Source organism: Mesoplodon densirostris, chromosome X (genome assembly GCF_025265405.1).
Source record: "Mesoplodon densirostris isolate mMesDen1 chromosome X, mMesDen1 primary haplotype, whole genome shotgun sequence".
NCBI classification, from domain to species: Eukaryota; Metazoa; Chordata; class Mammalia; order Artiodactyla; family Ziphiidae; genus Mesoplodon; species Mesoplodon densirostris.
The window spans coordinates 40,776,072-40,800,287 of NC_082681.1; the positions used below are offsets into that span (position 1 = coordinate 40,776,072).

At 50.5% G+C, this 24,216-nt stretch overlaps 1 protein-coding gene across 2 annotated transcripts in view; it reads right to left on the reverse strand.

Annotated features, from left to right (window-relative positions):
* Positions 1–4,390: 4,390 nt before the first annotated feature.
* The window catches only part of TMEM164 (transmembrane protein 164), a 161,611-nt gene continuing 141,785 nt past the window's right edge, over positions 4,391–24,216 (reverse strand). For both annotated transcript variants that reach the window (XM_060087410.1, XM_060087409.1), the window contains 2 exons: positions 6,761–6,861; positions 4,391–5,128 (listed from right to left, as the gene is read on the reverse strand). In XM_060087410.1, coding sequence (XP_059943393.1) covers positions 4,922–5,128; positions 6,761–6,861 — 308 coding nt within the window. In that variant the 3' untranslated portion in view covers positions 4,391–4,921. The remainder of the gene's footprint in view (positions 5,129–6,760; positions 6,862–24,216) is intronic.

The following is a 24,216-nucleotide window of genomic DNA, read 5'->3' on the forward strand; positions in this document are numbered from 1 at the left end:
CTGCCACCTCTAGCTCAGTCCTCCAGCCCGGCCCAGCGCACGTGGGGCCCCGCGAGCCCAGCAGATGCCCCCAGCAGACAAGCCCTGCTAAGAGCACAAGGCCCGCTCGGTCCCTGGCAGCACTGGTGGAAGCAGGCAACAGCGTGGGGGAATCCGTGGGGATTCGTGGCCTCACGTCCGGCCACGCGACTCCCAGGGCAGAGCTGTGCTGAGTGCGCCAGCTGCTCCTTGGTGGTCCTCCACGGCCTGGACGACCATCGGCCCCTTTTGTCTACTTTTCAAAGCAGAAGCCCTTCTGAGAGGGTTCTGGGAAGCAAGGCCAAGACTCCTGGGTTCTCATAAACCTTTTAATAGCAGTAAATGAAGGAAACATTTAACAGTGAGTCCCATGGTGAGGGTTCCTTTTCACTCAAGGATCTTCAACAACAGAAACGCCTCAGACTAAAATTCAGAGTGCTAAGTACACAAATTAATGACCATTTATTTCCAAAGGTGACGGCAGAAACCACTGTGGTACAATCAAAAGGTTTTACAAAACAGAGAAAACATTACAAAATGCCCCAAGAGGCAAGCAAACTGGTAGGGGCACGGAGCACCCAAGAACCAGCTTGGCAAAAATACTCATCCTGCAGCTATTTATGGGGATGACAAAGACCGGTTCTAAGGGGAGCCACTGCGGGGACGGGGGCCAGGGAGGGGTGTGCCCAGCGCATAGCAATCCCACCCTGGGCATGAGGAAGGATCGGGGTCGGGGCGACGACAGAGGCACTGCCAATTTCCCGGCAGAAAGAATTACAAGTCGGACTACCTTATTCTCTCTACCACAGTAACACCAATAGAAATGAAGACTTCCTCCAAATACAACACAACACTGACACTGAAAGAAAGCGGGTTTCCCGAACAACAGCTCGGCTTGAAATGACTTCTTTTGTTGTGTTTGTTTCGTGCCACGAGTAGCAAACCAGTGTACAAAAATGTCACAAGAGCAGCAACAAGCGACTAGGTTTTCCTGAGCACAAGTGGCTCGCTCTATATACAGAAGAGGAAGGTTCGCTCCCTCTCATGGACCCTACCCACCCACCCCCAGAGGGCAGGGCAGGGTATGCAGTGAGGACGCCCCTTCCCGGTAGTCCAAGGAGCATGCGAGGGCCTGCGGGACAGACATCCTCCCTTACGCCTGGCTCCCGATTTACCAAAACCTGCACCGGTGTCTTGTCTTGTAGGGGCCACACTGGCCCTTCTCCCCTGGCCCGCCTCCCCATCTCCCCTTCAGATGACTCGGGATCAACACGTACACAGCCATGGAAGTCTTTTTTTTTTTTTTTGGCCAAGGGAGGGGGAGGAAGGGTCTTCTGCCAGCCTCCCCCCAACACCAGCGCGCAGAGATGTGCTGCCAACCTGCTCTCCGTGGGCAGCTGTGCCCGCTCCACTAAACACTGAAGTATCGACGAGCACTAACAGCAAAACCCCGATGGAGGCTGCAGCCGAAGGCATGATCTGAGAGCCGGACGTGAGGTACCAGATGGGAAAGGGCCCCGACGCCCCACACATCCCGGCCACGCTGCAAGCAGCTTCTGTGAATGCTGAGAGGTCCCAGGAGAAAGAGAGAAGGCTGACTTTGGGGGACAGAAGCCGTGGCTTCCTCGCAAGCTGACAGAGAACACATCACTGGGCCTCCGGGAAGAAGATGGGCCAGATCATCTTTGGTGTATAGAAGCAAATACCACGGAGAATGGAGAAGAGATGGGGGCCTACGAGCAGGCATGACCATCTGTTATTCTGAGCTGATGCCCCAAGTTGGCCAGCTGAACACACTGATCTCACTGGGCCAATCCTTAGCCAAGGCTACCTGGGGGCTGGAGGGAACACTCCTTTGCCTTCCTGGGGCCATTTTAAAAGAAACTGTCCACTTCCACAAACACTCTCCCAGACACACACGGAGCTCTCACATGCTGGCAAACGGCATATGGAAACTTGGCCAGGATGGCTGGGGAAGCTCCTTGGCACTGACAGGAAAGCCCAGGGGATGTGCTGGGCAGCCTGGGCCCACCGCTGCAGGGGCCACCCTCCAAGGCAGGCCGCCGAGGGTCTGGCCAGGTAACCTCTCCGCATGGGCCTGGCCCAAGGAAAGAGTCAGGTAGAGACCAATTCAGATGCCCGCTGCTGCCCAACACTTCCAACACGGGCCATGACTCCCTGTGCAACCCGTGGACGGGACTTGCTCTCTGTTCCTTCCCCCTACATGTTTCTGAGCCAACCTGGCCCCCAGAAGCCCTGCATCTCCCCTTCTCATCCCCCTCCCCTGGACAGGTGCACCTGCGTCTGGCCTGGCCAAGCCAGGCACATAGCTTCCACTTTCTTTCCCTCTAAACAGCAGAAAGGTGCCAGCCAGCGTGGTGAACTTTTAGAGGCACGCCAGTGCGAGGGAAGCTCGAGCTGACTGGCACCCCGCACCAGACCACGGAGACAGGGAGGAAGAGAGCCCCTTACCTTTTGCAAAGAGGCCAAGGGGCACTGAGGTCTTGCCTCATCAGCCACGCCTACACGCAGCCAGTGGGCGGGGCGAATCCAGCCCCTCAAGAGCTGCCTCTTCCGGAGGGCAACCCAGGGCTGAGAGGCACTAAGAAAAATTCGGCCAAACCCTCAAAGATGGCAGAAAATGAAGGTCACGCATCTTGAGGAGCTCACGGGGAGCCAGAGCATTCGGTGTTCCCCCTTCCTGCAACCCCACACCCTGGGGACTGATGACCTCACTGCCAGCATACCTCTGCAAAGGGATGGGCCCCGCCGTGGTTGCTTCACTGGGCCTCGCCTTGCTAGGAGAGACTTCCCCATCCTGCTGCCTCCTGTAGTTCCACTTGCTAAAATTATGACCACTGAGTCACTGAAACTCAATCTAGGTCTGATACAGTAATACCTGAAATATTGAATGGGCCCAGGGCAACTGGGTTTTGCCTAGAGTGGGAGAGGGAGGGGGGCCCATCAGAGGAGGTCACAGAAATACCTTTTCTGTTATTAAGTAATCTATTCTTAGTAAGAGCCAACAAGGAGCCAGCAAATGGCACCACCTCCCTTCTTGAGGTCCATGTATGACTGAGGCTGCCTTGCAACAAAATGTCTCCCTTTCAGAGCACTTGAACCTCCACCCACGGGGACCTGATTTTTTGGTACCTCCCTTTCAACCCAGACGTGGGCTTTCGGGGTGGGGACCATGTGATGCCCCCCACGCTAAACAATTCAGCTCTGAGTCTGGCCACAGTGATGACACCTGGCCCTAGGGAAACAGCACTGCAGGATCTGTATCTTCCCAAACCTAGGATGCCAGTACATGCTGTAAAACCACGAAACGGATCGACAGGTGTCCCTCCAGAGACAGGCCCTAATGCAAGGATTCTCCGAACTCAAACATCCAAAAGCAAATGAACAGATGAATACACAAAACCCCAAGAGCCAAAAAACCCAACTCTAGCTCATCCTTCCCTGAAGCTGCCTTTAAAAAAGAGAGAGAGAACATTTAGGGGCACTCAAAATTAAAATGTCATCTATTATCAACATTAAACTAAAAAGCAAGCATGTGATTCAAATCACAGTTTTCTCAAGTTACCACTGCTGTTGACTAATTTCTATGCTCACTTCTGGTTGGGATATGGGTCAGTTCTCAGCTCTCAAGCAGAATTTACCCAAGGTCCTGCCTAGCATTAGTTGTGGACATTTCAACCTTGTGCACTTTGGATTTGCCATTGCAATAGTGGAATCTAGCCCCTGGGCTGGGTAGCGCCCCACACCTCCCACCTCTGGCAGCATCCTGGAGGGAGTGGCTGGTTGGCTGCTTGCTTTGAGTCATGGGACACCAGTGGGAAGAATCTGGCCAGCTCTCTTTTGGCCATGAACTGGGAAATCCCTTGGCTCTCGGCTTGCCGCTGGTATAGAAACAAGGCCTCAGTCCCCTTATGGTGAGGGCTGTGCTGGAGACAAAAGGGGACCCCAGCATAAGCCTGGAGGTCCCTGGCAGTGGAGGAATGAAACACAGCCCAATCTCATCGCTTCAATGCCAAAACAACTACTGCTTGTTGTTCCCTTTCTCCTCAACCAGACGTTGTTAAAGCAGCAACAAGCAGAGTGAAAGCCACTGACTACTGTCTCGCCATTTAAGGCCACGAGGAGCAGGGAGAGAGTGGCGAAGGGAAGGAGGAAACGTGCGGCCCTCAGCACTACAACCCATGCTCCAGGACTACAGCCCAGGCTCCAGCACTACCGCCCAGGCTCCAGGACTACCGCCCAGGCTCCAGGACTACCGCCCAGGCTCCAGGACTACCGCCCAGGCTCCAGCACTACCGCCAAGGCTCCAGGACTACAGCCCAGGCTCCAGAACTACAGCCCAGGCTCCAGCACTACAGCCCATGCTCCAGGACTACAGCCCATGCTCCAGGACTATAGCCCAGGCTCCAACACTACCGCCCAGGCTCCAGGACTACAGCCCAGGCTCCAGGACTACCGCCCAGGCTCCAGCACTACCGCCCAGGCTCCAGGACTACCGCCCAGGCTCCAGCACTACCGCCCAGGCTCCAGCACTACCGCCCAGGCTCCAGGACTACCGCCCAGGCTCCAGCACTACCGCCCAGGCTCCAGGACTACAGCCCATGCTCCAGGACTACAGCCCAGGCTCCAGCACTACAGCCCAGGCTCCAGGACTACAGCCCACGCTCCAGGAGCCATCCTGGGGGAAGAGCCAGGGAAGGAAGAGTGGTGGAAGAAAGGGACAGAGAGGAAGGAAAAAGAAACACACCAAACGTCCTCCTGCCCTCTCCCATGATGTCATCAAGAGCTGGGTGTCCTCCAAGTGGAGTCAGGACTTGTTTCCTCAGGGGCAGAAGAAAAAAAAAACCCCAAAACAAAACAAAACAAAAAAACACAAGCACCTTCAGTCTATTTTCTTGGCTGGAAGCCGGAGCAAATCCAGCAGATATTTACACAAGGGCCCAGCCATGTATGAGAACAGGATGACCAGCTTCCCGTGGGTCATGGTCATGAGAGTCTGGTGTCCCGAGGCCCAGATGCGATACCAGGGGCCGTAGAATGGGTCTGAGATGGCCGGACACAGCATGTTGTTCAAATTCACTTCGGTGACCTGCAGGGACAAGGGAGGCAGAGTGAGCGTTCACCATCCTTAGGCTTTCTCTGGCTTCTGCCAGTTCAGCCGTGTCTACCTAATGGGGACTAGACAAGGAGGGATTGACAAATCCCCACCTGTTCATAGTGGGATCTTTCTCCCCTAGGTTGTCTGAGTGGGTCAAGGCTAGAGCCCTTTGGAGGTGATGGGGGAGGCCGTCCAGTGGAAAAGCTGGTCGGTTTTGCTCAGTCTTGCCTTCCGGTGGGACCCAGTGGCCGTTGCCATTCCTAAGCATTTACTAGGTGCCTAGACCCGGAGGGGTGTCATGGGATAAAGGCAGTCCACGGCATGGCCCCTGCCTGCATCAAGGTGGGGTGATCGGTCTACCACGTGTGACCTCAAAGCAGACGGTGCTCACCAGCTCTTGCCCACCATGGGAACTGAGGGGTGTACAGGATGGGGGCTGAGTTCTCGGAGAAGATTTCACGAGGGCAGTGACACCTGAATGGACTCATGAAGGATGGATGGGGGTCATGGCGAGGAATGGAGTGAACAGAGCCTTTCCTTGTAGGAGGCCCAGAGGTGAGACCGAGCACGGTATGTATGGTGACATGAGCACACTGACTCCTCTGGAATTGAGGAGTCCTGGTGGAGAGCAGGTGTGAAGGTCATACTGCTCCCTCCCTAGAGCACAGGAAGCATTCATGCTATTGGCAAGGAGCTCAAACTAGCCCCCAGGCCAACCAGAGCAGAGCAACACGCCGGGATGGGGAAGACAAAATGACTGAGTGCTTCAACAAAGGCGCTGGTGACATCGGTTACACGCCCTAGTCCTGCCAGGTCCACGCGGCTAACGCTACATCAGTGCAGCTGGCACACAAAACCCGGCACGCCGCTCCAGCCTCGAGCACGGCCACGGTCCCTGCCTTCCAAAGCCCTTCAAGCACGTTCTCCTTAAAGACAAGTCCTCACCACCTCTCAGGGTCGGGGTTGCAGGCCTGTGCCGTGTCACGGAGGGTGGAGAGTGCACTGCACTCGAGAATGAGGTGACTCACCCAGAGCAGGGGCAAGGCCAGGACTTGAACTTGGGTCTCCCGACCCCAGCCCCAGTCCCAGCCCCAAGCTCTGGCTACTCACTTCGCCACCACTAGACACACCGCCCACACACTCAGCAACCCTGGGCTCTGGATAACTCGACTACTGAACATCCCAGAATGCCACGGGGATCACCCGACACCACACTTTCACTGGACACACAGCTCAGGGCCCGGTAGTAGACCCGGAATGGACCCAAGGTCAGAAGCCTCCCCCAGGCCCAAGGCCAGGGCTAGCATCCTGCCTCGCGTGGGGTCCACGGCAAACCACTTCCCAGCGCAGCTCTCTACCTCCGATCCAAGCGGCCGTGAGTGAAGGGCCTCCTTGCCTCCCCAGGGACGAAAGAAACAGTCATTACTGAAGGATTCAGAAAACTCTTTGGAGAGGCCAAGGCTGTGGATCATAAATCAGCAGCCCAGACACAACACTCTGACAGCCTGGCCTTTGGCATCTTGTATTTTCAAAACAAAACGATACACCAGCGCCAACCAGGATTATCAAGATTTATGAAGAACGCCAAACAGAAGGGATAGAAGGGGATAGAACCAAACTTACCAGGCCCAGGATCTGCAAGACGCTGAAGTGATAAAAGAACATGAGGCCAGTCGAGAGAAGGGCCCAGCGGAAACTGCTGAGGGGCTCCGGGGTATAAGCACCTGGAGGAAAAGTGGAGACAGTGAGACAGCATGTTTGGTGACCCACTTCTCCTCCTTTGTCCCACGAGGGTGCAGGCGCTGCGGCCACAGCTACCGCCTGCTGTTTACCCCCTTCTGCTGCCCTGCCATGGCTGCTCAAGAGACAGCCCCAACCGATTAGCTGGGTACTCCTATCACCCCTTCCAAAGTCTGTTCTGCCACGTAATGCTGGGGCCATTACAAAGAGGGATTTTTTTTTTTTACTGTTATTATAAAAGTAATACAGTTGGCCCTCTGTATCTGCAGGTTCCACATCCACGGGTTCAACTAACCGGATCGGTCCATGGTTAGTTGAACTTGTGGATGCGGAATCCACGGATCCGGATGGCGGACTGTACTACACCGTTTTCTATAAGGGGCTTGATCAGCCTCGGATTTTGGTCCCCGCAGGGGTCCTGGAACCAGTCCCCCCTCAGACAGTGAGGGATGACTGCACGTGCTCACTAAAGGAAATTTAGAAAATGTTAAAAGGTAGAAATGAGATGGAGGAAACGAAGAAAAACACCCCCAGCACTCTACTAGCTGAATGTGACCACTGCTAGCACGTGGGTGTGTCTCCTTGGTTGCTGTATGCCTTGGGAGTTTCTTTTCTTTCTTCTTTTGATTACTAATTGCAATCTTACCGTATATATAATTGTATAGCCTTCATTTCCACATTTATGTTAATCATTCCCTCATGTTTCTAAAGAGAAATGTCACTGAGGAAGTATGGCGTGGTGGTTGAGATGTCACACAGATTTGGTTTCAAACCTGGATTCTACCACTTACTGGCTGTGTGTGACCCTGGAAAAGTTGTTTCAACTCCCTGAACCTCAGCTTCCTTGTCTGTAAAATGGGGCTACTTCTGAGAGTTGTTGTGAGGAGTAAAGGAAAGAGTGTATTGAGAACTCTCAGTACAGGATCTGGTACAATCAAAGTGTTCAATGCGTGTCGGGTACTGTCGTCACCACATCGTTATCATCATTCAAGTAACTAAAGAATGTGCCATATCCAGTTGTTGTGCCATTTCCCAACCATTAGACAACTCTCTCCCCTTGGAACAGCAAGAATGATGTACTTTCCCTCTATCGTCACTCAGGAACTCCTATCCCAGTAGGCTTGGATGTATCCTAGACCGTGCAGAGCAGGGGAGTGGCTTATAGGATGCGATGGGTGCATACATCAATGGGGGTGCTCTGGAATGGAAGGAAGCTGGAACCCTCCCCCTCAAGCAAGCAGGCGGCAACGGGACATCCTGGAGTAGTGTTTTCCCAAGTCAGTCTTTCACAGATTCATCCATTCATTCACCAGTTATTAGGCACCTATTATATTCCAAGCCCTGTGCCAAACTTCGGGGATAGGAACATAAAGAAGACGGGCTCCCTGCAGCCTCAGATGCACAATCTGGCGGAGGAGGCAGGCAAGCTGCTAACAATGAGAACCGGTATGATGGGTGTGATGACCCAGGTCTGTGCCACATATTATGGGAAGACGGAACCCAGCTTGGGGGGCAGGGGGGGGAAGACTGATGATTTTTGGTGGAGGGGGCACCGAGCAGAGTCCTAAAGGACAAATGGGACTAAAAGAGGGGCCTAGGCATTCCAGAGCAGCAGCCTGCAGGAAGGCAGACATCCGTGGGAACGAGCCAATTCACAGAACTATGGGTAAGAGTTGAGACCACAGGGGACACTGTGATGGGGCAGTGAGCAGGAATAGGACTCTGAGGTTGGCAGGGCTACGCTGCTCCCAGCTGGGTCAGGTAGGACCTTAGGAGCCAGGCTGAGGGCTTTGGGCTTCATCTTGTGCCACAGGGTCATGACCCCAGATGCCTCAAGCCTCAGGCAGGCAGGTAACTGGGAGCAGGGGGTTGACCAGACAACAGGGATGCTGGAGATGGGCCAACTGGAAAGCCCAGGCCCCTTCTGAAGAGGTCAGCCACCACTCAGTTCCACCCAATCATTGCCCTATGGGGACGTGGGCCTAGAGTTGCCAGTGTTTTCACTTTTGCAAGAGAAGCCAGAAATGGGAACTTTCATATGGAATTTCCTGATTTTTGAACGTCGGCAAATAATTCAAATTGTTTTAAGAACGCTCAACGGACCACACAAAACATGTCTTCTTGGATGGCTTTCAGCTCATTGGTGGCCAGCTTCGAGCTCTGCCGCAGAGCCACAGAAAGCGGCAGAGGGGTCTGAAGTGGGAAAGTGATGTGATCAGACGTGTGCTTGAGAAAGATCAGCCTGGCCGGGGTGTGGGGTGTGGGCTGGAGCAGAGAGAGTCGAGGTGGGGGACTGAGACGGAGACTGCTTCAGGAACCCGATGACAGAGGAGGATGGATAGCTCTGAAGATAACGGCGGTGGCCCTGGGTTCTAGCTGGGCATCACTGGGTGGATGGTGCCATTTACTGAGATGGAGAAGAGAGGAAAAGGCAGATTTGGGACAGAAGGTGGAGAAAGGAGGCCAATTTTAGACATGTTGAAGTTGAGGTGTCCGCGAACTATCCAAGTAGAACCGTCTCTTAGGTCGCTGCCTGCACTCTGGGAAATACAGCGTGATGGGTGACAGTGTGGGCACTGGAGCCGGGCAGACACAGGTTCTCAAATCCTGGCTCTTGTTGCTTAGCGACCTCAGGGCCTTGGGCAAGCCTCAGTATCTCTTGAACTCAGTTTCACTCGTCTGCAGAATGGGGTGCCGCCGCCTACTTCACAAGGTCGTCGGGTAGATAAGATCATTTAAGCCATGATTGGAGTGCCATATCTGGGATCTAAGAAATGCTGATTATTTTCATTATTATATGAATCACAAACTCAGTGAAAAGGACGGGGCCGAGCGTCCATATATAGGTGTCATCGGCACAGGACAGTAACTGGAGTCACGGGAGCATATGCAGACCGAGTGAGGAAGAAGGCCAGAGGCAGAACAAGGAACACCATGGTGGGGAGTGTAGAGGGAAGGAGAGCAGTGAGATGGGGGTGACTGAAGCCCCCCTGGGTCTTCTGGGGGAGAAGCTCAGGCTTGCTCTGTGAACAAGAGGCGGGCTCACCGTACATCTGAGTCAGAAGGCCCTTTGCAGGGATTGGACTCATCCGTCCACTTTGTAGATGGACAAACCGAGGCTGGGAGATGGGCAGTACCACAGCCGAAGTCAATGGCAGAGCACTGGGCTCTCAGACACAATGCCAAAGGGCTCACTGCTCAATGCCCCCGCTGCCACTTGTCGCAGACCTCCATCACACCACGTTGTACCAGCTCTTTGTCTCTCTACCCGTCTAGACGAGTGCCTCGGGTCGAGGACTGCGTGGGATTCGTTTCTGTGTTCCTAGCAGGTATCTAGCACAGAACTTGGAATGCGCTTATACTGTGTGCACTTGCCTGTCTGCTGGATGAGTGGGAATTGGGTACCATGTTGTCACCCTGACTGCTGGGGACATAAAGGGGAAGAGGGCACCTGGAGGACCGACAGGTGCTTAGAGCCCTGAGCAGTTTTCCCCAGGTGTCCCTTCCCTCCAGCCTCTGCTTGGCTCCCCCTGGTGGCAGCCGGGCAGTAGTGACAGACCCCATGGGCCTGGTGGTGGCTGCAGGGGGAAAAAAGGACCAGAGGGGGAAGTATCCTCAGCCAGACTTCAGCAGCCCCCCCCCACCCTCCCCTAAAGCCCCTGAACCCTGTCCTGCCCTATATATGGGGGGAAAGGAACGCTCAGGCACTGCCAAGGGGCACATTTCTCTCACTGCCACCTCAGGACCATTCATTCTGTGTTACATCACCCGTCCCACGTCAAGACAATTAGTTCTCTGAGGGAGGGGCCATTTCTGAATCACCTCTTCACCTCCAGCACCGGATGCACGGTAGGCACTCAAAAAATCATCACTGCTTGGGAGATGAATGGGACAGGCTTTCTGGAGCATCTATAACACTATAACCCTCTGGCTCAACAATGCTACTTTGAGGACTACCGGCCAATACCTCAAACACCCAACACATGGCCCTTATTTGCACAAATATATTTACACCTGCACTACCTACTATATTGAAACACTGGAAACAAACCAATTGGGGAGATAAGTTAAGTAAACTCTGGTCCCTCAGTATTGTGCAACAGTCCACTGCCATTCAAATAACAACTAGACAAACTATATACCTGTGTGGCAAAGTCCCTGGCTCGTGATGGCAAGTGTAAATGACAGAACACCAAACAGTACATCAGTGATGGAAAATACAGCTTAGTGGTTTAAAACAAAGGCCTTGGGGTCAGACAGCCTTGGGTTTGAGTCCTGCCTCTGCCACTGCCTAGAGGGGTGACCTTGGGCAAATTGTGCCACCCCTCTAAGCCTGTTTCCTGTAGCAACGTCTATCTCTCAGGGCTGCTGAGTGGAATAAGAGATATAAAAAAAAGTAAATACAGCAGCTAGCCTGGCATACAGATGGCAGCTGCTATTTTTATCATGGCAACCACAGCCATCCAAAATCTCATAGAAGACTGGAAGATGACAAGGAATCTCATAAAGAGATGATCTTTTTCTATGAAAGGGGACTTTGTGGTTTCCTCTGCCTTTTCACTGCTGTTGGTTCTTTTCATTGCAAAGGTGATCAAATATTCAATCTCTTTGAAAAAATAAAGAAAAAAAAGAAAGCACCATGAGAATAGATGACCCAGTCTACACAGATATATGCAAATTGTATGCAAATGCACATCATTCTTTTTTTATATACCTGGATGTGGCCCTTGGGAAAATCTCAGTGAAAAACCAGCTTTCTTTTAAGAGAAAATAGAAACTTAAGCACTTTCAGAAAAATTAAACACATAAAACTTTTTTTTACTTTAAGAAAAAAATAAATGTGACATTTTCTGTTAGCATCTTCTACCCCAGGAGGATAGAAGCATTTCAGCTCTAAAGGTAGGGGGAAACCGAAATAATAGCTTTTTCTGAAATTGATTTCTGCCAGAAGGAAGTTTTATGAGTGCTGGGAGAGACATCAACTGTGCCACCAGCAGCCAAGACCGATCCCCAGAGGCCTCTCCCAAGGGCCCTTTCTCTCATCCTCTAATCCCACTCGAGAAGGGCTTACACCGAGGAGATGAGACTGGGCAGGACGGCATCCTATTCTCCAATCTTCTTCCTGCTCCCTTCAAGTCATTCACTTTTACATATTACCCATTCACTCAACACGGACTGGCTGCACGCTGGGCAGACTCCATGCTAGACAGTGGGGAGACGGAGGTCAAGACAGGCCCTGCCCTTCAGAACTACCCTGCAGCTTACCCGTGAGCAGTGAGATGGTGTGATAAGGTAAGCGCGCTAAGTAACGGAGACACTGAGGAAGGCGAGCTGAAGAACATGACAGTTTGGGTGAGTTTTGAAGAACAAGAAGGAGATGGCAGCAGGAGCTTAAAGGAAGGAAAGGCCATTCCGGGCGGCAGGGCACAGCCTGGGAAAAGGTGTGGAGGCATGAAACAGCATGCCATTTGCATGTAATCCCAAGCAGGTCTGTGTAACTGGAGCATCAAGTGGGAGGGGACACGTGCCCAGAGATGAAGCCGGAGAGACCGGCTCAGGTCATGAAGAGCCTTGTCTGCCGTGCCCGGGACCTTGGCCTTTATCCTCTTCACAACGAGAAGCCATTGAGAGGTTTGAAACAGGGGAGTGCAAGGTCAGGTTTCTGTTTCAGCTAGCTCGACTGCTCTGGCAGCAGTGTGGGTGATGGACAGGAGAGGGATAAGGTTGAAGACCAGTTCGGATGCTTCTGCAGAAGTGGATGACTTGGCAATTCGTAGGACACAGAGGAGGCACCTAGGGTGACTCCCAGGTCTATGAGTTCAGTGACTGAGGGCAGTCGATTCAGGGGAGAGGGGAGTTCAGGTTGGGGGTGTGCTGACACTGAAGGCCTATAGGATACCCACACGGACGTCTCCAATAGGCTGTGCAAGTCCAGGTCTAGAGCTCAGAAGAGGGAGATGTCCCAGAAACAGAGCTTGGGGTATGGATAAGATCAGCACAGAAGAGTCCACAGAATGAGCTTAAAGGACCAAGGACAGAGCCTGGAAAACAGCAATAGTTGCCAGGAGAAAGACGAGGTTGAAGACTGCCACGAGCCACACGTGGCAATTTACATTTAAATGGGTTAAGATGAAATAAAATTAGAAATCTGGTTCCTCAGTAGCCCATCACATCTCAAGTGTTCGATAACCACACACAGCTAGTGGCTACCATATTGGACAGGGCGGAGAAAGAACATTCCCATCATCACGGAAAACTCCACTGGGAACACGCTTCTTTGGAGAGGTACAGTAAAGACAAATACTTCCACTGGTTTTGGCAACATGCTGGTCACTGGTGATCTTTGCTGTAACAATTTCAGGAAAGTAGCGATGCAGGAGCTGGGTTGTAAACAACTGAAGAAAAGCTTTCCAGGTGCACAAGGTAAGGAAGGGAATGCCAGGAAAAGGGAACAGGATATGCAAAGTCACAGAGCAATCGTTAGCCAAATTCCCAATGTTTCGATCACTTCTCTGAATGTTCCCTTCATCCTTTATGCTCTTCCCTGACCTACCTCTCCCCACAAGGAGCCCTGCTTCACCTCTAGCCCTCTGAAGTAGTCACTGGTTTATTTCCCCCCTGGGCCCATATAGGGAGAGTAGGGAACTTCTTTCTTTGCCTTGCCATTTCCAACCTACTACCCCTCCGTTTCACAGTTGTCTACAGACTATGGGTCATGGTCCTTAATATTCCTCAGGGATATTAGTACCTGGCTCGGTACCTTTCTCTCCAAAAATACCCCCATCTTATCTCTTGATCTTTTCAACATATGCCTAACACGAACCCTCCAGTACCCTGGCCTCTCAGCTCCCTGGCCTCCTCTCCTCAATGATTTTGTCCCCGTCTCACTTCAGCCAGTCATTCTCAAGCTTGTGCCTGAGACCTTATAATTATGAATATCTGCAGCCCCTCGTTAAGTCAAGCATTCCCTCTTCACCCACCATGTCTATCTTTCCAGCTGACGCCCTCTAACCCTGACCCCAACACTTCTTTGACCCCCCCTGGAATCTGTGATCCATTGGTCCTCCCATCTTTTTTGCTGTCCCTCATGGCTCCCTCTTCTCTCCTTCAATTCCATGGCCCATCACTCGAATTATCCCTGGCATACACCGTTGACTTCATGGCATCTCTCATTATCCCCGTACTCATGTTGAAAAAACCCCAGCCCTGGTTAAGTCCCAACCTCCTCCCCCGCCTTGCTTGCAGTTGAACACGGCTGGAGAAAAACATCTGTGCTGACTGTTCTCACATCAGATTCGTGATGACAAACCTCAAGTGCATCTTTCATGTTGCCAGACAGTCATACTACACTTCCCCAGCCCGTTCACTCTCTCAGGCCACAATTTAATATTGTCTTCTGTCTTCTCAGATCTTTAACCCTTCTATCCCATCCTCACTCTCAGATGATGACCCTGATTCCTACTTCACTGAGAAAAAAGGAATCAAAAACTTCCAGGAGCTCTCATGATCACATCTAACCACTTATCTGCATCGGTGCCCAATGTGCTCTGCCTTCACCCTGTTCCCATGGATGAACTGCCCAGGACCCCAGCCAAGGCAGGCCTTCCCTTTTGTATCCCAATCCCATCCGCTCTCACCTACTCAATATCACTCCAGAAACGGTTTCTCTTTCTCTTACATCGAGGAGTTCTTCTTCTCTACTGGATTATTCCCATTAGCATATAAACTAAACATACTGTAACAGCTTCCATCGTGAAACAAACAAACACACACACTTGACCTCACTTCGCCCCTGCAAGCACCTCAGCCTCTGCTCATCTTCACAGCAAAACTCCTTGAGAGAAATGTCTATACCTGCCCTGTCTAATATGGTAGCCACTTCCATACGTGGCTGTTTAACATTGAGATGTGCTACTAGTGTAAACTATACTACTGTATTTCAAAGGATGTAAAATACCCTGGTAATAATTTTATATTATTTGGGGGTGATAATATTTTAAATATAGTGGGTTAAATATCAGAGATATTATTAAAATTAATTTCACCCCTTTCTTTTACCTTTTTTTTAGTGTGACTACCAGGACATTTGAAATTACATGTATGGCTTACATGTTTTTATTGGACAGCACTTGTCTATATTCCGCTGTCTACAATTCCTCTCTTCCCATTCTCTCTCAACACGAGCTAATCAGGCTTCCATGCCTACCTCCCCACCCCTCCCTCCACCAAAACAACTCCCATCAAGGTCACAAATAATCTTTTCATTGCTAAATCCAGTGGCCAATTCCCAGGCCTCATCTTATGCACCCTTTCTGTCTTGAAACGTTCTTTACTTGGCTTCTGGGATGCTGCTGTCTTAGTTCTCCTCCTGCCTCACAGCCTGCTTCTTCTCGGTCTCCTTTACTGCTTCCTCCTCATCTCCTTGACTGCTAAATGACGGAGAGGATCAGGTTGCAGAACTCAGAGCTTTTCTCTTCTCTAAATACTTTCATTCCCCAGGTGATTTCAACCAATCTCATGGCTTTAACACAATGTGCGTGCTGACGACTCCAACATTTACATCTCAGCCTGGACCTCTGCCTTGAACTCCAGGCTCACATAGCTCACAGTCTACTCAATATCTGCACTTGCATATCTAAGTGGGCATCTCATTCTTCAATGCAGCTTTTGATTTTGTCTCCTATGGTAGACTGTTACAGTACTGGCTCCCAGTGAATCACACCTTCCCAGTATCCACACCCTCATGTATTCCTCTCCCACGATGATTTGGCCATGTGGCCCATCTGGTTCAGCCAGGGAACTTGCTTTGGTCAATGGGACTTCATCAAAAAGATGCAATCAGAGGCTTCATAAGCACTTATGAATTGGGACTTGCCCTCTTGGAATGCTGCCCTGAGACCCCCATGCCATGAAAGGCCCTGTGGATAGAGAGGCCCAGCTATCCCAGCTGTACCAGTTGAACCCAAGCAGGACCAGTAAGTAGAAAAAAAAAATGTCTTAGCTCAGGCAGCCATAACAAAATACCATAAGCTGGGTGGCTTAAACAACAGAAACTTATTTCTCACAGTTCTGGGGGCTGGGAAGTCCAAGATCAAGGTACTGGTAGACTTGGTGTTGGGTGAGAACCCACGTCCTTGTCCATAGACAGACATCTTTTTGCCCTGTTCTCACATGGTAGAAGGGGCTAGGGAACTCTATGGCCTCTTCTTATAAGGGCACTAACCCCATTCACAAAAGCCCCACCCCCATGACCTCATCCAACCCTAATTACGTTCCAAAGACCCCACCTCCAAACATCATCACATGCGGTGGCGGGGGGCGGTTGTTAGGACTTCAACACAGGAATTTCAGGGGAGGAGACAAACATTCAGTCCACGACAAAGAATGACCCAGTCAACTGACACAACTGTGAAAAATAATAAGTCATTGTTTTAAGCTACTGAGTTTTGGGGATGTTATACAACATTAGATAACTGAAAGAGCACTTCCTCCCCCGACCCAACAAAAAAGCAATAAACAAGAACAAAACCCCTTCTCCTAGTCTTCCTTATCTCAGTAAATGGTAACTCATTTAAGTTACTAAGGTCAAAAACCTTAGAGTCATCCCTGACTCCTCTCTGTCACATCCCACATCTGATCCATCAGCAACTCCTGCTGGCTGTGCCTTCAGCATGTATCCAGAATCCAATGGCATTTCTCTGCTGCTACTGTTAGTACCCAAGCCCAAGCCACTAGCATCTCCTTCCTCTTTTATTGCAAACATTACTTATAGGTGTCCCTATTTCTATCCTGTGCCCGTACAGTCTAATTTCAGCATAGCAACTGGGTGATCCCTTGAAAGATTAACTCAGATCATGTCAGTCCTCCGCTCAAAAGCCTCCAGTGGCCTCCCATCTCCCTAAAAAGAAAATGTCAAGTCCTTACAATGGTCTATGAGGCCCTATATATGATCTGCCCCTCACCTATATCACACCTCTCTGACTTCATCTGCTACCACTTTCCCCTTCCTTCACATGGCTCTAGACACACTGACATACTTGCTATTGCTAGAATATTCTAGAAACACTTCTGTCTCAGGGCCTTTACACTCGTTATTTTCTCTGCTTGGCATATTCTTCCCCCAGATATCCAGAAGCCAGCAAGCATTCGCTCAGATGTCACATTCTCAGTGAGGCCTTCCTTTACTCTCTCCACCCATTCAGCAACACTATACCCGCTGCCCTGCTTTTTCTCTTCCTTTATACACTTAACATCATCTGACTTACTCTTACTCTTACTTATTTCTATGTACTTATTTCTTTACTGTCTCCTGCCACAAAAGAATGTAAGCTCCATGAAAGCAAAAATACATATCCGCTTTACTCGCTGCTTTATCCCCAGCAAGTGCCTGACACAAAGGAGGGGTTCAATACATATTTGCTGAAAGAATGAAGTGAGCAGCCCAGTATGTTTGAGAACTTTATACAGTTCAGTAGCAGTGGACTATCATGTGGGAGAAAGGGATAAACAAGAGACGAGGGCCAGTTCTTTAAGAAAACTGTTTGCAACATTAGATATTTTGGACTTTACAAATCATCTTGAGATCTTGTTAAAATGTGGGCTCTGATGCAGTAGGTCTGGGGTGGGGGCAAGAGCGTCTGCATTTCTAACTAGCTCCCAGGTGCTGGGGGTCCTCAGACCACACTTTACATTGTAAGGGATAAAGCTCCCCATCTGGCTGCTGATTGAAATAGGGCAAGACTAGAGGCAGGGAGGCCAGTGTTGAGGCTATTGGAGTAGACCAAGTCAGGGATGATCAGACGTGAGCTAAATAAAATAGGAGTAGTAGGAATGAATTTGAGAACTGATCAGGAGATCAGATTGACTGGATGTGGTGGGAGTGGTGAAGAGCCAATGGTTATCTTAAGATTTCTGGCCTGGATAATGAGTGAATGGTGGTACCAGTCAGTGGGATGGGGAGCATCGGAGAAGGTGCAGGTTTGGGTATGGGGGGAGAATGACAAGTCTAGTTCCTGACAACAATGCCATCCCATCTTTGGTGCCCTCTGAATGAGACACCCTCATTTACCCGGAAGACAGAGCTCTAGGTGGTGCAAGCCCAACACGACCACAGATGTGGTGATTTCCCATCCTCAGCTGTTGAGTGCAGGCCCAAGTCAGGCTGCTTTTCATCCAGGCATTGGATCAAATGAACTGTACCCTCTAGTCTGCTTAATGTACAAAGCTGTCCCAAGTTGGGTGTCCATGTGGAAGGTCCACCTGGTTGACCTTCTATCCTGAGCGGCTGGGGAGCCCACTCAGGCCAGGCTTCACCCTCGAACTTCCTGGTGGAGGCTGACTGGGCCACCCAGCCTATGGCTAAGGCAACGTAAAGACCCACCTTCATCCATGAGGATTGGAGAGCCAGTCCTCTGCCAAAAGCACACAGAGTGAGGACCCTGAGCTGGCAAAGACTCCAAGAGGTGGACCTGGCCTAGCAAACAAGCACTGCAGTCCAGAGACCCAGGTCCCAGCTTCTGCTCTTCTCAAGTTGCTGTGTGACCACCTTTGTGAATCAAAACCCCTCTAAGCGTCAGCGTCCTGCTGGCAGGGAATTCTCAGGCTCTCTGCTCCTTGCGGGAGCATTGTAGGGATAGAAGAGCTAAAGGAGCGCTGAGATACTCCAGGGGAAAGTGCTACTAAACATAACCCGCCCCGTGCCTCACACATGTTTTACAGTTAGTACTTGCTGGGTCTCTGGTGAGCTTTCAGCAAGGGGGAGCCAGCTCTTGGATCATTTGAGGCAATGAGGCTAAACCTTCAGTCTGTATCAGAATCCCCTGGCGGGTGGCTCGCAAGCATGAGCTGGCATCAGAATCCCCTGGAGGGCTTGTTAAAAGGCATCTTTGCTGGGTCCCACCCAAGAATTTCTGATTCAGTAGGTCTGAAGGGGGGCCTAGAATCAGGAATCCGAGAATTTTCATTTCTAACAGGTTCCCTGGTTAGGCTGCTGCCGCTGGTCCAAGGACCAGACTTTGAGAACCTTTACCCTAGAGAACCTATGGAAAATGTACATTCCTGGGCCCTGCACCAGAGACTAGAATCCAGGAGATCTGGGTGGACCCCGGAATTTCCATCTTAGTAACAAGCACCTCAGGTGATCGATGCGAGGTCCTCCAACCACACTGCCTTAGGGGGAATTCTGGAGTTGCAAGAGGTACCAAGAGGTACCAAGAGGTCCGGGGAAAGCTACCGGTAGAGGGGCAGATACTGCTCCTTGAATTAATTAATTCCCTGCTCCCACAAAGCACTCCTGAGCTCCAAATACTTCCTCTTCAGCAGCGAAAATCCCACAGTCTTCAGAAACTCGCCTACCCACCCTCCTGCACAGGGATCAGCCCTGGGCCAATTTCTCAAATTCCCCAGATTTTCCCTCTAACCCCCTAACCCAACAGGAGCCTTCAGAATCTACCTGAGTCCCTTATCCTTTCTCCTGCCCCTCGCCTGACCAGCAAAGTGGAACTGGGAAGCCAGTGAAAGAGAACCTTCCCAGCATCCTAAAGCTAGACAGACAAGTGGGTCAGTGGGCTAACATTGGGTGGGAGAGAAACAGGGGCACCACCTAGAACTGAGGTCGGTATGAAAACTTGGGGACATCACAGGCCAAAGTGCTCTGGCTTTAACTGTCCTAGAAGCTAGCACAGGGGCTGTATCCCAGCCCTCATTCTGCAGGAGATAAGTGTAAAGCCCACTCAAGAGAGAAGTGGCGGGCTTCCCTGGTGGTGCAGTGGTTGAGAGTCTGCCTGCCGATGCAGGGGACACGGGTTCGTGCCCTGGTCCGGGAGGACCCCACGTGCCGCGGAGCGGTTGGGCCCATGAGCCATGGCCGCTGAGCCTGCACCTCCAGAGCCTGTGCTCCGCAGCGGGAGAGGCCACAACAAGAGTGAGAGGCCCGCGTACCGCAAAAAAAAAAAAAAAAAAAAAAAAGAGAGAGAAGTGGCTTGCCCAGATCAAACAACACTGGGGTTCTTACACCCCAGTTTCCTGAGGTGTCCCCAAAGGACATATGATTTGCTTGGACTTCAAAACAACCTTGTCACCTGGGTCAAGCCTGAGAGTCCACTGTTCTCCAAGTCTGAAACAAGAGCGCCCTCTAGTGAAACCTAAAGGGGTTTCCAAGCAGCCTGGAGGTGGGGCTTGTTAGCCTTCCTGTGCCTGGCAGGGACCCCTCAGGAAACATGAGGACACTGGTGAATCCCTTCTTAGAACAAGGTTTTATATGCATAAAATAAAAGGCAAAGGGTTATAAATGAAGGCAATGACGTTAAAACACGGTTATCAAAATATTTAAACAGATTTGTAATATAGTACTTATGTTTCTTTATTAATGTGTTTAATAATAAGAGCTAGGCAACTACCGTAATTTCAAAGCAGTGATGAGCATAAACAGTATTCTGAGTTGTCTGCCACGACTGTAACGTGATAGGAAGCCATCTGCGATTGCTACTGACAACAAATCCGCAGGTATGGCTCATACCTACATTCATGTGCTGCGTTTCTGCTAGAGGTTAGTGAAAACAAACATGTGATTATTTTTCTCATCCAAGTTAATGGACCCCTTAATTCCTATTTGTGGACCCCAGATTAAGAAACCATGCTTAAATAAAAGCCAACCAAAAAAACCCCACAGGGATGGAGAAAAGGGAGTTCCCAGAGTGGGGAGTTGCACCACCAGCCCTACAGGTCCTCAAGTTGGCTGCCGTCCAAGCCATCCCGTTGGAAACCCACGATGGCGACCCTACCAGCAACAAATCCCTCTGTACCTGCTGCCCTTGCACAGAATGGCCCTTCCACCTCCTCACCCTAAGGAGACCTGACTCTCCTCTGAGGACACTGCTTCTCCCTCTGGCTGTTCTGAGCAGGGACTCTGCCTGCTGATCTGCGCCTCTACTAAACCTCGCTCCCCACAACTGGCTTCGGTCAACACCGCCAACTGCCCCACCTCACACAGGAGCATCTGACCACAGCTGCCCAGAGTTTCAGCTTTCACATCCTCATTCCTACCGTGCACGTGCCCGTGGACTTCCTCGTGACCTCCGACCCCTTGGTGCCCCTTTCCTCCCCCCAAGGATTTCTTCCCTGCTGGGCATAGGGCACTCTTCATCCCCCCCACCCCACACTTCTACCTCCCCACTCACTAGCTCATCCCCTGGCTTGCTAACGTGAGAAGAAACCGCGCAGACCACGTTTCATAGGTTTGTAGGCTGAGTCCTGACACATTAGCAAGAAAGAATCATGCTAACGACAGCAAACTTATGTAGTAAGAACTAAGGGGCAGGCACTTTTAGAAGCGCTTTACATACATTAAGACATTTAATGCGCATTACAACCCTCTGAGGAAGTACAGCCGAACCGGAAACAACACGGGTTTGAACTGTGCAGATCCACTTATACGTGGATTTGTTCAATAAATACGTATATACGCACTGTAAATGTATTTTCTCTTTCCTGATGATTTTCTTAATAACATTTTCTCTTCTCTAGCTTACTTTATTGTAAGAATACAGTATATCACATATATAACATATAAAATATGTGTTAATAGACTGTTATCGGTAAGGCTTCCAGTCAACAGCAGGCAATTAGCAGTTAAAGTATGGGGGGGAGTCAAAAATTATACATTTGACTGTGCAGGGCATCGGCACCCCTAACCTCCATGTTGTTCAACAGTCACCTGTACTATTATTCTTATTTTACAGATGAGGAGACTGAAGCAGAGAAGTTAAGGAACTTAGCCAAGGTCACACAGCTACTAAGCAACAGAACCAAGACTTGAAACCATGTAGTCTAGCTTCATAATGGGCAGCACGTACTTTTCATCATGCACATCTCAGAAGAACCTGTCTCTCTGGGCACCCAGGCCTATTCACCTTCCTCTCTACCCTAGCTTCTCAGCTCCTTTGACTGGGTGGGAAATAAGTTGAGGCCTGCTCTACAGACCTGGCCACCTTAGATTCTTAGGATCCAGAGGAGGAAGCTCACTTAGGTGTCCAGACCAAAGCTGCAAGCTCTAGCCCAGCCCTGCCTACACTGAGGTCCTGGGTGCGTACTCAGCTAATATGAAAGCGGCACTCTGTTTCTCATTCTTACTGTTCCTTGGGTGACCCACCCTTGGTCGGAAACCCAAAGGCACGGTTACTAAAACTCTGACCCGAACATCCCTTGCCTTCTGGATCTTCAACACCACTGACCTTACTTCCAAAGCCCCAACCTTGAATGGATCCCTCAAGCCAGATGTTCTGCTTCTGCACTCAGGCTGCTGAGCCCTCCTGGAGAAAATGGGGTAACCGGACAGACCAGTACTGGAAGAATGCAAGGAAATCTGTTTCAGGAGGGGTCCCCTCAGTGCTAGCCACCAACCAGAAGGTTGAAGAAGAGCTACGCTGTCCATCACAGCAGCGGCTATTTCAACTGCAATTCAAGTTCCTTAAAGTTAAATTCGAAATTCCCCAGTCCTAGTGCTTCGACCGCACGAGCCACATTTCATCTGCTCAGGAGCCACCTGGAGCTCATGGCTGCCATGATGAACAGAGCAGATATAGAATACCTCTGGCATCACAGAGCATTCCATTGGACAGCACTGGAACAGTCTAGACTTATCTCCTTCTCTCATTTCCCACAGCACTTACTCCTCTTGTCATTACCCTTCTCAGTCTACCATCAAGCCCTTTCACTCTCAGCGGTTGTCATCACCTAAGTCATTCACTCCCCTTTCTCCCAGTGCCTTCAATGTGCCCTCTCATGACCGGCCTTCATCTTAGCACATGAACGTGCCCCAAGCCATGGGCAGAGAGGGAGGGGGAAGAGGGGAAAGCAGGGGAGAGGAACCCCTCCCTGGACTCTGCAAGGCCCTTCACCCCTCCTTCCTTAATGCCCTTAAGTGCTTCCGTCCCATCCTCACATCTCCAATGACCTCACTTTCCTGGAACCCTCTGAAACAATGTGGCTGGCACTCTGTATCACTAGTCCTTTGATGACAACTTCTAGTGCCTTCGCTTCCAGAACAACTAGCCACTCCTCTGTTGCTCTGACCATTCCTACAATTTCCTTACCTTCTTCTTCCTGTCTATTATTTACAGGTTCATGTCCCATAAGGCCTTTTTCAAAGTTCTATTTCCTCCCCACCTACACAGTTACCCTGGATCATCTCATCATTTCCATGTTTATATCCATCACCTTTATACCAAAGCTATCAGAGTCAGCCTCTAGCCCAGAATCCCCTGAACAGCTCCAGAATATTCCATTCAATGGCCTCCTGGACATCTCAACCTGGAGAGCCTAGAATTGCCTTAAACTCAAGTAAACTCACCTTCCTCCTTAAAATTTGCTCCTTCCTTCTGTGCTCCCTATGCATTAGGGGCAGTCAATCCCCCCGCCCATGGCTACCCAGACCAAAATCGTGTGGCCTCAGAAGACTTCACCCTCTCCCTTGCTCCTATAGCATCTTAATTATAATAAAACACTATTATTAATTTAATGATTCATTATTAATTTAAATTACAATAAAATATGATTTTAATTCTACTGGGTTCGCCAAAAAGTTCGTTCAGGTTTTCCCCTAAGATGTTGTGGAAAAACCCGAACGAAACCTGAACACACCTTTTGGCCAACCCAATACAGCTTCATCTCCTGAAAAGATGAAAAGACGAGACTGCCACCTAGTGGCGAAGCACAGATAAACAATTAGATATGGAATATAAAAAGTATAAGGAACTTCCCGGAAAATATGCCTTAGGCTGCCTAGGAAAGTCAGACACAGATCCAGAGAGGAGGTAGCACCTTTGAGCTAACTTGTAGAGGAGGACGCTGAGTTTGCCAGGTTCAAGTAGAGAAGCTGGTTTGTGTATTGGGCGGGGGAAGGGGTGGGGGGGGCGCGGGTATGACTTTGAAGGTAAAAGCAATGGGAGTTGAACTCTTAAGTGATGGGAAATTGGGTCCAAGAGAAAGGCAAGGGTCAGATTGTGAACAGTCTTGAATGCCACATAAAGGAGTTTGGCCTTCATCCTGTATGGGAATTTTAAGCAGCAGAGTTAATTCTGATCAGATTTGCTTTCTTTAGAAAGGTATTTTGGAGACTGGATGCAGGAGAGACTGGGTGGGAGGTAGGGGCAATCAGGGGGCAGGGAGATGAGAGAAGAATCAAAGTACTAGTCCCAGCAATGGACGCTGAGAGCCTGGACTAGGACAGGGGGGTGGGGGCCAAACTGGCAAGCATTTTGAGAATTTGGATCCTGAGAACTTCTGAGCCGATTGGTATAGGGGATGAGGCAGAGGAAGGGGTCCACGAAGCTGCCTTGGAT